At 39.5% G+C, this 12,556-nt stretch overlaps 1 protein-coding gene across 6 annotated transcripts in view; it reads right to left on the bottom strand.

Annotated features, from left to right (window-relative positions):
- TBXAS1 (thromboxane A synthase 1) overlaps positions 1-12,556 on the bottom strand; it is a 237,531-nt gene that overhangs the window by 117,295 nt on the left and 107,680 nt on the right. For all 6 annotated transcript variants that reach the window (XM_056512066.1, XM_056512094.1, XM_056512058.1 and 3 more), the window contains one exon: positions 8,926-9,022. In XM_056512066.1, coding sequence (XP_056368041.1) covers positions 8,926-9,022 — 97 coding nt within the window. The remainder of the gene's footprint in view (positions 1-8,925; positions 9,023-12,556) is intronic.

Below are 12,556 nucleotides of genomic sequence, written 5' to 3'. Positions count from 1 at the left end.
CTTCTAGCCTCCTTACAGATAGCTGCATTGCTTTTATATTGCCAAGGTTTTTGGGCCATAGCATTTGAAAAGAGACAACCCATGCCTGGAAAAGAGAAAAGGTGCAAAGTTTTTATTTTGTAGTTCATCTATTTGTAACCAATCTGTTTCCACCATCACTGCCAGCCCTTCACACAGAAGGAATCAGCCAGTTTTATTTGTAATCTTACCTGGAAATGTAAAAAATATTAGTGTTCATTTACTCAATTAGAGATTTACAACTCAAGGAAAAAAAAAATCATATTACCCACCGGGACAACAGTATGTTAGCCAGTTAAAACAGCAGCCTCACTGGAAGTGTGGCTTTCTCCAAACCCAGCTACAGCCTGGCCCCCACTGCTGGGGAATACCCTGACAGCCTCCTCCAGCCACAAAACAGAAACCTTCCTCAAACAGCAAACTACCTAAGTCACCACTCAAAGGAAATACATTGTCAATCAGAGGGTATCTTCAAGTCAGTCAACAGGACCATCCTCAAATTAATGGGACTTAACTACAGTCAGTGTTTAAAGATTGATTGTAAGCTGTTCTGTGGCACTCCAGCCTACTGTTATTTTTATCTTCCTAAACTTTCACTAGTCTTTATTGAATACTGAAATGTTTGAGAAGAGACTGTGTTCATCCTCTTTTCCATGAGAGGAAAAGAACAAAGTCTCCCATTTAAGGGAATATCCCAATTCTGGACAGAATAAACATAGTTGTGTAAATACACAGTCATGGCCCACTGAATTAAACAAGAAGAACATGCATAGACGTAAGCAAATGCTGACATCTTTTTATGAACTGTAGAGTTGTGGTTTAGGAGTGGTACTCCCCAATTCTGTGTCCCCACTGAAATTCCCCAAGCCATGCTGCCACGCTTCTTGCTCCCCTGCTTTCCCCTCTGCCTCTCCCTGCGACAGGATGGAGAGGGGAACTGAAAGCAGGAAAAGTAAAGATCATGGGTTGAGAGAGAGTAATTTACTGGAAACAGCAGTGAGATAAGAAAATGAACAGTAACAGCAACAATACCAGTGAGAGAGCACAAGAAAAGAAAGGATTCACATGGAAACACCCTGAAAATAAACAACACTGGATGGCTCCTTCCACCACGTTTACCTGACCAGAAGGAACCTCTTCTCCCCAGAAGAGCCTCTTTCTCCCACCCTGGCAATGATGTGGCATAGAATAACCTCAGGTTCCTGACCATGCTCCCTCCCATCTACTCAAAAAACTTAACCCTGTTCTGGCCAGAAGCAGGACAAGTGGTCAGCAGAAGCAGGTGCCAGGTGTTCCAAAGGTAAAGACAAACGAGCTCTCCCACTTCACAGGACAAGGTTTCACTCGGCTTCCTGTTCTGAATTAGAATCACTAATAAAAATTACGAACTTGAGATGATGGTCCTCAAATACACTCAATTAAATCTGATAATACTAACTTTTCTACTTTAGCTTTTTTTAATACTTCAAAGTAGAAGCTTACTTAAAAGGCAGGAAAAAAAGAGCTTTTCATTAAAACTTTTTAATCTGCATTTCTGAAGCTTCTTTTAAGAACAAACAAAAAACCCTCCCACCACAACCATTTGAATTAACAGATGAACCAAATTCCAACTCATTGCCATCAGTCCTGAAGCACTCACATTCACTAATGATACTCTTTGGCTGGAAATTCCTAACATACTCTTTTACATTTGTTAAGGTGACAAAGCACTTCCTAAATGCTTTGCCCTTGTGAACACAGGAATTCTGTAACAAGGCCAAAAACTGAGCTCAGAGCTCCTAAATCCTGACCTAGAGCCCTAATCACAAAACCAGACCCCTTCTCACTGGGATTCAGAGGATCAGGTGGCTCACAGAACATACTCTACTAATATATCAGTCCTTTCTGTAAGGGTAATTGAAGCCAAAGTCTGATTAATTTTACAGTCAATAGCAGTGATCATTTGACAACATTAGTTTTGTGCTATTAGCTTCAGCATATGGGAATAAGGGACAATTTGTTGTGCATGTATAAAAAGACTTACACAGTGTGAAAGAAATGACCCTCTCAATATTTATTATTTTAATTGTCAAGTGTCTACTGCAAGCATATGCACTGCTACTTTAAAACATTTAAACAAAACTGAATTTAATTGCTCAGAAAAAATAACCTGCAAGTTCTCAAAGAAAAAGGGGAAAGAAAAAGAGAAATTCTGAATTAAAAGCTGTTTTATAAGATATAGAAGGCTGCAAAATAGTAACATATATATTGATCAAGCTAGAAAGGTATTCTAGTATGTCTAGAAGACAGCCATGGAGACATACTTGGGAAAGAAAGCAGATGTTAGGGTTGTTTACCCTCAGTGCTCCTGAACTACCAGGTCAAAACAAGGATAAGAGCTCTTGCTCAGTTTTCTGGCACTGGAAATTCACTCAGGCATCTGGGCTCACATGGCACCCACAAATATGCAGTTAAACAAATTAATATTAAACAGATAAGTGCCGTACAGACAAATTCATTCCCTGCTAACATGATTCCCTTTCTACACTGATGCTGTAGACACTAGCAGACAAGATTTCAAACCAGCTATGATCTAGAGGCTGTATAAATTCACTGCTTGGACACCTTTTCACTTATCCTCCTAAGGCACAGAATGATTTTTGAAAGCACGGAATATTCTCAGCTCAGTGAGACCAAGGCTTACTGTACATGTGGTAGAATTGATGCTTGGATTTGTCCTACAAAGTCAGGGAGGGAAGGAAGAGCATCACAGCTCTGTATCACAAACAACTGGATGTTCAAGGCACAGCCTGCCATCAGGCATGATGGCTTTACTGCATCAGGAACTGAAATGCCACCATGGCATGCACAAAGGGGTGTATTTTATGAAGTTTTCGTAATAAGATATGGCACAATTGATGTCTACAGTGCTCTAGAGAATGGGATAGAGACTCAGCCTCTCCTCAAATCACAAGGAGATCCCAAGTCAATATATGTGCATCTGTATGCATCCACAGACATATACAGATATGTATTCAAACACAGATGCAGACATAGCAACTAATCATGGGACATGTTGGCTCCAGAGGGGTTATGCCAGTCACCTTCCATATCTTATATGAACCAAACAAAAAACAAGACAAAACAGGATGAAGCAGTGGAAAAAAAGAAAAAAAAAAATCTAAACAGAATGAAGCAGTGAAAAAATTTAAGCACAGTACTTCTCTGTGCAGCCACAAAACCCAGCATGTATTCAAAACTAAATATCACAATCAAGCTATTCACACACACCAGACCATCACTAGTGTATTAAGACATCCTACTGAATGGTCATTTTAAAGCATGAGAAAATGAAGACCTCATTAAATATACATATATATATACATATTTGTCATGTTTTCTCATTTGTTTGAATTATTTTCCAGGTACTGATTTGCCCGCTATTATACTGTGTCACTGGTGCTCCAAACCACGTGACCATGCAAAGGTAAACTTCCAGTGAAGTTCATTCATCATCTGTTTACAAACTGAGTTCATTGCACTTCACAACAACAATTTCTAAGTAAACAAAGAAATTCACAAGAAAGGATGACAATGGCATTGACACAACCAGAAATAATCCTAGGAAGTTTAACTTGAAGAAAATAAACCTTTCTAAACTAAACAACCAAAAGGTACAGAGTCAAGGCAGCATGTATATGTATATTTTGGCAGCAGTATAGAACTCATTCCTTAACTATTTTTACATTACGTGCCTCCAGATCAGTATGTTGGTGGGTTCATTTTTCAAAATGAAAACTGTATTTGTGAGAGAGATGGAAGAAACAGCCCAGCCCATAAGCTGGATAAGATTCCAGGCTTGGATACACAGTTGAATCACCACTTTTGGTAATTTACTGAAAGCCAGCACATCAGTGAGGCTGATGCCTGTTGTCTCTAAGTCAAGGCAGCAAGAAAGATCTTGCACAGGACATGCAAGTGATCCTTTACTTGCAGAAAGTGAAGAACATAGATGCACGCCAGCCAGTTCCTGAGCTGAGCTGTTTGAAGCCAGTTGTTACATCCCAGTCCTGCTCTGGAAACACATAATCATTATCAGTTGGTGTAGAGTCATCTAAAGTTAATATATTGATTTTTGGTGACTGAGGGCCTGATTCGCAGAATTACAAGATGGTTGAATCTAGAAGGGATCTCCGGAGGGCATCTAGTATCAAATTCAGATAGATCTTTTGATACAGTAATATACAGTTTTCTTTCCCCTAGCAAGAGACCAGAAAGAATAGCCAGTTCAGGGATATATCAGGCATCCTGGACCACAACTGAACAAAATGCAGAAAAAAGGTTCCTTCCTACTTGGCCATAGCAGTTTATTTGTTTAATAAAGGTTTACCAAAATAAAAATTATGATGATGAAACAGCTTAGTGTAACAAATTCTATATGTGAAAAGAATAATCAGATCTTATGTAGATCAATTCAAAGATTAAGAGAAAGAATAGACAAGCAAAAAGAAAAGAAGCTCAAGCAACTCATTTTACTTCAAAAGGGATACAAGGATGTTATATCACATTATATTCCAGGTATTTTTAAACCTTATTTTTACCACTTCATTATTGTTTGCTATTAATCCATTACTATTTGCACCACTGTAGCAGCAAAACTTTAGATGAGAAAACAGAGATGTCTTCTTACAGTGAGTGGAATTGGTGTAGATTTTTGAATTTAAAAATGTCACTCTCCTTTAGCTGGTTGGCAGGTTGATCTAAGGATCTGGTCTGGATCAACCACTAGTTTCCACTTGTGAAAGCCACATGAATCCTGTGAGAGCACTGACTACAGTGGCCTGGCAAACCCTGACTAGCCAGTACTTGCCTTTGCCTTCAGGCTCACTGAATCCACATTTCTAGGAAATATTTTTACAGCAATCTGAATTATGTACCAGGTAATGTTTCTCTTCACATTGTTCCATCTTAACATTCTGCTCTTACATTTTTTAAAGTACAATTTAATGATTCTCAAGTACTAATTGAAAAACAAATTTTCAATGCAGAAATTAAAAACAATCTGAAAACAGATTATGCATCATTATCCCACCTGGAAGAATGCAACAAACATCATAATCCTATCTCACTTGCAACACAGTAATGAAGTTTAAAATGGTCTTAGTGCTCTTAAAAGGAAGCTTCTATTCAAGAGACAGCACAGTTGTGAGAAAAAGGTATCATTTACACCAGCACAGCCCTGCCTAAATGCTGGCTGAGGTTTCCATGGTTAACCTAAATTAAAATTAATTCCATAGTTTTTGGCAGAAGGTATATAAAGCAATTTTCCTATTTTCTTCAACTATAATTAAAAACATGGGGAAAAGGCTTCATGTGCCTCAAGTATGAAGGTATATTACAGCAGACATTTTTTGGTTTTGAATGGCTCTAATGCTTACGTTAATTGAGACCAAATTAAATGGGAAAGCAGAGTGTCATTATTGCCTTCCTGTGATTATACATTTAACAATACATATAACCTGTGCCTACAAGGCAGTAACAGCTTGTGTGCTAGACTTGGTTGCTTGCTCCAAAAGGAAGTGAACTTTAATGCAGATTTGATCTGCAGTCACCATACACTTCTTTTGCAAGAATTATTAACCAGTAATTCAGAAACAAGAGAAGATGGTGGGGGAATATAAAAGACTTTTTGCAGCAATCTTCAAAAGATAGCCATAGTAAAGATGTGAAATATACAGTATCACAGGGAAAGATAAAGTGAAGAGTAGTTTAGCTTGTGTTCTCTTGCAAGATCTACTTTGTCTATATAATGAGTGAGCAGATAAGTTCAACGTGTGAGAAGTGCACAAATTGTCTAGGTCTTTCCAGATGCAGAGACAGGACACAAGATGCTTCCAAAAGAATCCTTTCAGCAGATTAAAACCACTCTCCTTCCCTAAAGGCCTTCTGATGACTTCTCATAATGGAGTCCACAAGTGCACAATCCCCTATTAAGGCCATCCTGCTCACGAGCACTCAAAGGCATGACATCACATTACAGACAGCTTCAATCAAAGCTCTCAGAATTCTCTGAATCATCATCTCACTGGCTGCTACCAATATATTCACTGTTTTCAGCCCTTCACAAGTTTAACTATCTCTTAATCAAATATGTATCTATTTTACAATTAATTGAAAAAGTGGCAAAATAATCATGGAATATAAACTTTTTCTGCACTCAGCTTTTAGAATTAGTCCTGCACATCCTGAAACTCAGTGACAATTTATTAACATGCAGTTGCTACAACTGCTACAGAGAATAATTTCTCTTTGAGGCATTCTGGGTTAGATAACTCACATTTCACTCTGGTGGATAAAGCACAAATCTTGGTTTTGGAAATGCGTATGGGGAGGTCAGAAAAGAAAAGCACAACTGTGTTTTCCTAAGACCTGTTCAAACCCAATGGTCTCACCTGTTTTGCTATCCTCTCAGTCTAAAACACTGACACTCTAAAACTAGAAAAAGGCTTTGGGTTGAAATAATAAGCACATGCCATGTCTGGATTGGAATACATTAGCCTAGCATTGTGAACAGCACTGACTCCAAAGTCAGTTCTATAACCACTCTTCACTGGGGAAGGAATTCATAAAAAAAAGCAGGCAGACTTTTTTAGCATTTTGAGTTCTCTACTAGCAAATAGAAACCTTCACTCAAAGTAGAGGAGCTTGCTTTGACTGATTTTAAAATATACAAACAGAAGCAACCCTATTAAAAGTCTTAAAACGACATTCATTCAGTCAATGTGATAAGAAAGAATTCTATTACTTAGAAAGTGCTTTTCTCACTCTCACCTTTCAATCATTATTTGCATACAACCCAAATCACATCTGAATAAATTCCACTGGCCTTCCTTATGTACCATCCAGCATTATTCATATTCATGTAGGATTACTAGTGTAAAGGATAACCAAATACTTCCCCAAGAAGCTGACTTAAAATTAAAGAGAAGACAGCTTCCAGAGTGAAAACTCCAGAGGAGAAAAGATCCCTAGGTTAGATATGAAAAGATCCAGAAACAGAAGGCTACTTATCTTCAATAAGTGAAAAACAATGGCTGGAAGAGGGGAGAACAAAATGGAAAGTAAGAAATTATCAAAGATTGGGGCTATGTGAGAAGACCATAGAACAAGCAGATTAGAGTGTATAAGATGAAGGAAGTTCATTTGATTTAGACTCATGGGCATTAAGCAAGACAGAAATAGCAACCCTGCACAGGGGGGAGACCTGCTAATTTTGCTAAAGGGAGGTCTAGGAATTAAATTTTCCCATCTGTCATAGGTTAGTGGCAGGGATGTCACTCCATCTAGGTCTCAGTTCCTCATCAATACACAGAACTTGTACATACAAGCCACAAATGATTCAGGGGACAGTCAAGTGATAAGGGCAAGATGTGAACCTGCAGAGACAGCTCTACCTAACAGATCTTTAATGAAGAACAAGAAAAGGGGAGGGAGAGAGGGCCTATAGTGACGTAACCTACCTGAATTTTAGAGAGGAACACAGATGTTACAGACAGACCATGACAGATGAATATAAAACCACAAGAAAGAGAGAGAAACCTCTGAATGCAAAAGGCCTGAGGAAGAAGAAAAATTTCACCAGCTGAGAAGTGTGACAATACAGAGAAAGATATATCCAAACCACCAGGCTGACTAAAGTTAAGAGGAGAACAAATCTCTGAGCGTCCCCTCAAAGGAAAGCTTTCTAATTTCAGGGAAGTGTTACTTCATCACCAGCTACTGCTAGGCTTAGTGGGTACAGTCTACTACTACCAAATATAAAGAAGAAAAGTATGGGAAAGCTATATACAGGAAGAAATAGGGTTCCTGCTTGGGGAAGAAAAATTTCTTCAGGTATGAAGAAAATGGGGAAAAGCCCCTTGTCACAAATAACAGTTTTAGCCCAAGAAATCTAAATATAGATTCTTCCTTTCTAGTGTGAGCTATGGACAGAATGGAGGCAGCTGGTACCAGTAGCTATTAAGTAAGATAGGGAGTCACAAGATGAAACTCATGTACCACATGAAGCAAGCAAAGGAGACAAGCAGTCTGCAAATAGACTGACTGGTTGCAGAAAGGATCAGAGGGACAGAGGAGACAGACAGCTGATCAGAGGAAAAAATGTTCCCTGAGGGCACAAACAACCCTCCTGAATACATGTGAGTTTGTCTGAGCAGGTTTGACCATACAAAGGGCCCAGAAGGAAGCAGGGAATGGATGGGACTGAGGCAGCAAACAGTGATAGTATTTCCTTGTAAAATGCTGAGCAACTGCTGGAATGCTGGCCATTGACCCTCATTATTTGTTCTAACCACCTCCTGAAAATGAGCTTTCCAAGGTGAGTGTAACCAAGAGCATATGTATAAATCCTTGCTAATTTCAACTTCCTTCTTTGGTATTTATTATTTTCAGGTATGATTAATTTACAATAGCTGTGGGATGCATGTCCTTGTCCCAAGCAGACTGTTCCTGTCCTGTGAAGTCTAAAAGCACAAAACAGACCATGTGTGAGAGAAAGCAAATAATACCATCTCCATGTTACAGACTGAGAACTGAGGAAGAGACCCCAGAGTGAGTGATTTTCTCAAGATTTCACAGGAAGTAAGTGGCAAAACTGGATATTGAAACCCTCTCTTCAATATCCATCTGGTACTTCAGTCACAAGGACAGTGTGTCTTTTCTAAGGGCATTCCCTTTCATCCTCAGAGTGTTCTGGTAACAGGAGTTTTTGACTGAATGCATATATTGAATGTATATAGCTTAAGGTCTTACTGAACCATATTGTAATTTTGCCTCTATTTCTGGCTTCCTTGTAACCACTTTTGGACTGAGCTCAAATTAGCAGTGCTACCAACTCCATCCACAAAGCCAACTTTTACATGTACTTACAGTTCTGTTGGTGAAGTTACTAAAATCCGTTACTAAGATTTGCTTGATCATCTCTGGTGAGGAGACCACCACAAACATCTGGCGACCAATATAATACCTAAAAAGAAATAAAGAATCATTTCAGCAGATGGTGACCACAGAGAACTATCTCCTTCCCTAAAATATCTATTTTTGCTTGAATATACTTGCAGCAAACAAATATCACAGAAAATGCACTCCCTTAGGTAAAGCAGTATCTTTCCCCAGCCCTATCGACTGTTAAATTAAGATTTGTGGTCCTGGAACTTAAAGGAAAGAGCTTAAAATCTTTTACTGGTTAATCAATGCTCAGCCAACACTTTAACATAAAGGTTTACACACTTTATGCTCACTCTGAATTCTGTGCACAGTGATGCAACTGAAATAATAAAGAACGACCTAAAAAACTGAATTTCCTGCCATCAGCCACATGAAATGCCTTTTCATGGCAAAGCTGTGCCTCTAATGAGTCTTTCCAGAAGTACCCCCAGCACATTTCCACCACTTCTATTAGCACTGGAACTGAGTGCATCTCAGGCTCTGCACTGCCATGGACAAACTTTATGTTACACTAATGAGGAGAGGGGAAAACAGTGGGATAAAAAGTTTTACCAAGTCTAAGGGAATTAATAAAACTTCAGAAGAAGAACAGGGGATAGGGGTGCCTCTGCCTATACACCCTTTATCTCCCTGCTCCCATTTTAAAATGCCCTTATGGAGCCGAGGTCTGCCCTTCTGGGTCTTCACACCATTGTGGATGCTGGAGAGGCACAGGCATCCATCCCAGCCCTACAACTTCTAGGGATGCAGAGCTCCCTTCTCCAGCACTATTTCTTCTAAGGCCCACAGATACTCGATGGTTGGCTGCTCTGCTGGGGGAGGAAGAAGCACGACCAGCAAGCAGAGGTTGCTTACAGTCCCTACCTTTGTTGATCGCTGAGCCAGAAAGACCATTCAGGCAGTGCTGTCTTTTCTCCACCAGGAGAGAGGAAGAAGAGGTTGGAGGCAGGCACAGGAGGGCCAGGCACTTCATAGCAGAACACAAGAGCAATACCACAGTAATATCCATGCCTAATCATTTTGGTATGATGTAGCTCAGTATCGATAAATTGCTTATCACCTGTCTACACTGCAGCAACTGAATAGACAAGCAAACCTTGGGCTGAATTAAATATAGTAACTAGGGGTTCCCATGGCAATGAAGCTGCAGCAGCCTGATTTCTTCAAGGGCAAACAAATCAGACAAATATCTTGATTCTAAAGCAAGGTTTCACAGACCAATTTGACCTCTCTACCACTAAAATTTGTAACAAACAAATGGCAGAGAAGAACAAGAATACAGAGTCCTTCAAGAAGGAAGGCATCACCTTTTTTTCTCTTGTGGGTTTCCAGAGGGAACTTTTATTTCCCAAATGCAACCCTCAGGCTCTACTGGAACATTAGATATGGGTGGTGTGGTCCATGAAGGTAAACCTTTTTCACCCCCCTCAGTTTGCTCAGCTACAGCAAAAGTAGCTGTCTGTAAGGATCAAACTTTTATTCAGAATCCCCATAGGTGCATCAAGAAGAGCTGATGCCTCAGATTAAAGAGGGTTTTGATCACAGACTTTAGCAGAAGAGGATAATACCTTACATGCAACTTCTCTGGCATCAAACAATACAAGCTCTCAAGGCAAAGGCATGTGCTGCTTGAACCTATCCAGAATGACCAGCCATGACCTCTCATGCTCACACCTCACTTTTCCTCCCTCCAAGTTTAGCAAGTTCTTTGTCACATTTATTGATTAGTGACTGATGGTCCTGCCACAAACCACTTTTCACAGGGACCAACTTCCTGACACCAGATCCCAAATCTGAATCAGAAGCTAGTTATGTTTATCTACCCAGACATCTTAACTCTGACCAGCAAGGGCCACTGCATGATACATCAGGCAAAGCACAGAAGTGTGTGTAAGACACTTTTAGTTTATTTCAAACCTGGGAAATTGCAAAGCTCCAGCTCCTGTCCACTGGGATAACAGGATGGTACTCCCAGCAGGAGTCTTTATGTTACATTGCTCTTTGTGCTTGAAAGCATTCAGGACTAAAAATTTGGGATGGATGCATCTCCTACTCAAGCTGCTTTATGAGAAAGTGACTCAGAAGCCAAGCTTATGCAAGCAAATCTATTCATCATCCTCCAATTCAGACCAGTCACCTGAACTTTCAGTTCTGTCTCCACAGCTAAACTTTCTTTTTTATTTACTCTTCTCTAACTTTCTAGCTACAGGCATCTGCTTCTCCTTTCTTTAGGCAGTTATAAATTAGGGCAGAGAAGAAGAAGAAGGGGGGGAAAATCCCCTACAACAAATAAACTGAAAATGCTGAGGGGAAAAAAACCCAAACTACTTAAATAGATTTTTAAACAAAGTTCTGCCTTTTTTAAAGGAATGACTGCTATAAAGCACACACATTATTGGATCCCAAACAGCAAAAGCTCTCTTTCTGCCTTTTTCCCATTCTCCTACTTTCTGTATACAGTCTTTCTAGCGTTTTCTAGGACACAAAAAGATGAGGCTGTGCATAGACATACTTTGGCAGTCAAAATCTGTAAGCCAATAGCATGACTTCCATGGTCTTTCCCAGAAATTAAGTAGAACTAAGCACAAAACAAGATCACCTGAGCTATTTCATTCATCAAACACAGGTTTGGAACCTGAAAAGCTGCCAGAAAGATGCTTAACTGAGTTTTAATATGTTTTAAATCCTTTGCAGGATCAAGGCCTCAGTCACAAAACAAGAGGCTATCTCCCAACTAGGTGTTTTGGTTTTTTTTTCACTTCTTTCAAAAGAGCAAGTAAAAGATAAAAACCTGAACAATAATCTATTCTTCCCAAGTAAATAACACATTCACTCCTGCCGTGTAACTTCATTTTGATTCTGTATTACTGGATGAGGATCTCACTAGTCTCACGTAGACTTAGATTTATTATTGAACAAAACCTGATATTCTTGTCAGATTTTAATAAATAAGAGTTTGAGAAAAACAAAAGCCTCTGGGCAAGTACATTGCAAATGGATTAATGAATAATTTAGGACAGCACTTTTTATTAACTTTTCCTAGGTTAATCTTTCCATAGGACTCATTCACACACAGAAGTCCCACCTTTACCTACAGTACCATTACACTGCTTGACCCAACAATTTAGAATATTTTCATCTAAGGTTTCAGGGTGTAAAGCAATACTTGGGAATACTTAGCCCACTCCTGCAGACAAGCAAGGATTTATGCATGTAGCACAACACCCTTGGGGCAATGCACCTCTGTCCACATGGAAATCAGTTGTAACACTGTCACACCAGCAAAAATAAATTTCATGACCCACACATGCAGACAAATATTCCTGTGTAGATGAGGCATTGGTTAATTAACTTATGCTGTTGGGGCAATTTCTATTATATTTCGTTTTAAACTGCAGCCCTCCAGAACAGCAAAAGAAATCCACATTTTAGACCAGTAGTTTTAACTGTACTGGATGGTGCGGTAGGAAAGACCTGGTACCAGTACATCAACCGCAAGTACAGTGTGAGCTTCCTCCAGCAGATGAAAATGTGGATGAGGGGCCATTGTTCT

The sequence above is a fragment of the Oenanthe melanoleuca genome, chromosome 1A (assembly GCF_029582105.1).
Source record: "Oenanthe melanoleuca isolate GR-GAL-2019-014 chromosome 1A, OMel1.0, whole genome shotgun sequence".
Taxonomy (NCBI): domain Eukaryota; kingdom Metazoa; phylum Chordata; class Aves; order Passeriformes; family Muscicapidae; genus Oenanthe; species Oenanthe melanoleuca.
Note: the sequence above shows the minus strand (reverse complement) of the source record. Positions and strands in the feature narration are given on the sequence as shown.